General features: G+C 44.2%; 1 protein-coding gene across 3 annotated transcripts in view; it reads left to right on the top strand.

The window, feature by feature from the left end:
- Nucleotides 1–354: 354 nt before the first annotated feature.
- The window catches only part of POLR1A (RNA polymerase I subunit A), an 85,027-nt gene continuing 83,505 nt past the window's right edge, over nt 355–1,876 (top strand). For all 3 annotated transcript variants that reach the window (XM_057742059.1, XM_057742058.1, XM_057742057.1), the window contains exon 1: nt 355–520. In XM_057742059.1, the coding sequence (XP_057598042.1) occupies nt 444–520 (77 nt within the window). In that variant the 5' untranslated portion in view covers nt 355–443. The remainder of the gene's footprint in view (nt 521–1,876) is intronic.

The raw sequence follows: 1,876 nt of genomic DNA, 5'->3' as shown, positions 1-1,876 counted from the left end.
CATGCTGGGAAAGCAAACCCTCCGCCTTAAGACTGAGGGGAGGGGGAGGTGGGCGGGAAATAGCTCGGCTATTGGCTGAGACGGAACAAGACGAAGTCAATCATAAAACAGGAGGTTACAATCTTATGATTTGAAAGATCTTGCTTCGGAAGTTAAAGGCTCAGAACGCCTCATTTTCCTCAAATGTATTTCCTAAAAGATTATTTTAATATCATATGTTTTATTTTCAACATAAAAGGGAGAGTGAGAGTCGTGAAATTATTTTCCTTCCCCCCCCGAGCGAAAATGATATCGTCCACGTAAATATCCTTCCAGCGAGCCTTTCTCGCGCGCAAGCGCAGTTTAAATCACGTGGTGGCTGCGGGCCGGAGGCAACGTTAAGCATATGCCTGTGGTGACTGGAACTTCTTTCTGGGTGATAGAGCTCGGAACTACCCTGGACGATGTTGGGCTCAAAAAACATGCCCTGGCGGCGGCTGCAGGGCATTTCCTTCGGGATGTATTCGGCCGAAGAGCTCAAGTAAGGAGTTGGTGGGAAGCATGCTTAGCTTCTGAGGGTCGGGGCCATAAACTACCGTTCCCAGAAGGTCTTGCGTCCACTTTCTCCTGAGTCCGCTGCTGTGTGGCGCGTGGTCTGCTGGGACCTGTAGTTCCGGGAACGTCTTGAACTTGTGAGCTCTGCCTGGAACCCAGTGGGGCTGGGGAAGAGTTTGCACTCGGGAAGATGGGGGTTCCCAGATTACAGCATTATTATCCACCAGTCTCCTCGTTAATTAGCCAGCGTTTGTGGAGTTATTATAATGTCTCTGACGTGGTTTATTAAGCATATGATTAGTCTCCTCGTCTGTAAAATGATTATCGTTCAAGATTCAATTTATGCGACAATTTCTTCTTGCCAGGACCGCCTGTATTCTCCGCCTAGTTACTAAAGCAAAGGGACCCTCTTAAGCCCTCATTTTGATCACCGTAGCATTTGACAGCCTTCCTTTTTCTCCAGCACCTTATTTATTGTTCTCAGGATCTTCTATTTCTGTAACAAGTACTACTTCTTTCCTCCCTTACTCAGTTTACCAACCCGCAAATATTTATGGATCATCCAGTTTTCACAGGCACTAAGCCAGGCGTTCGTGTCACATTGGTGAACAAGGTCCTTGCATTCGTGGCTTATATTCGAATTCGTCTCAGGCTCCTTAGCTGATTCCTCTTTTCCTTAAATCTTGCTGTTCCTCGAGATTCTGTTCTGGTCATACTGCTTTTCTTGTCCTAAATGTCCTCCCTAGACATTTTCACCACTTTCATGACAATCAGATATTCTCAAATTTAAATCTCCAGCCCAGATTTCTTTTCCTGATTTTTCAGACTCTTTTTTTTTTTCCAGCTGTTTTTTGGACATCTCTATTTGAATTCACACAGAGATCTTAAACTCCTATACCAAAAACTCAACAACTACTTCCCTTAAAGGGAGAGTGAACTTGCTCCTCCAAAATGGTGTACCTAGTCTAGTGCAAAATGGTCACTATTTTGTGACAGGACAAAAATTCTAGACCTGTTTCTCCTGACATCTTATTTACTTATTGGGCTCTTACTGTGTGTCACCTACATGTCTGTTTGTTCTGTAACCTCCTTTTCAATACTACTGCTGCTGTCTTGGATCAGACCCTTATCTCTTATTTGAATTGTCCTTTCTTTCACCTCCCTGGCCCTTACACTAGTCCAGTGCATTCTTTACCTTGCTGTTAAAATTATTCTTCCAAAGTACGAATGTGATCATGCTGCTGTCACCCTTAAAACCCTCCAGAGGCTTTCCATTTCCCTCAGGTAAATAATATTTTCTTAGCTTAGCCTACAAGTTTACCCATGATCAGGCCAATGCTGA

Source organism: Hippopotamus amphibius, chromosome 7 (assembly GCF_030028045.1).
Source record: "Hippopotamus amphibius kiboko isolate mHipAmp2 chromosome 7, mHipAmp2.hap2, whole genome shotgun sequence".
NCBI lineage: Eukaryota > Metazoa > Chordata > Mammalia > Artiodactyla > Hippopotamidae > Hippopotamus > Hippopotamus amphibius.
The sequence above is the reverse complement of the archived record's forward strand: the minus strand, read 5'-3'. Positions and strand labels throughout refer to the sequence as shown.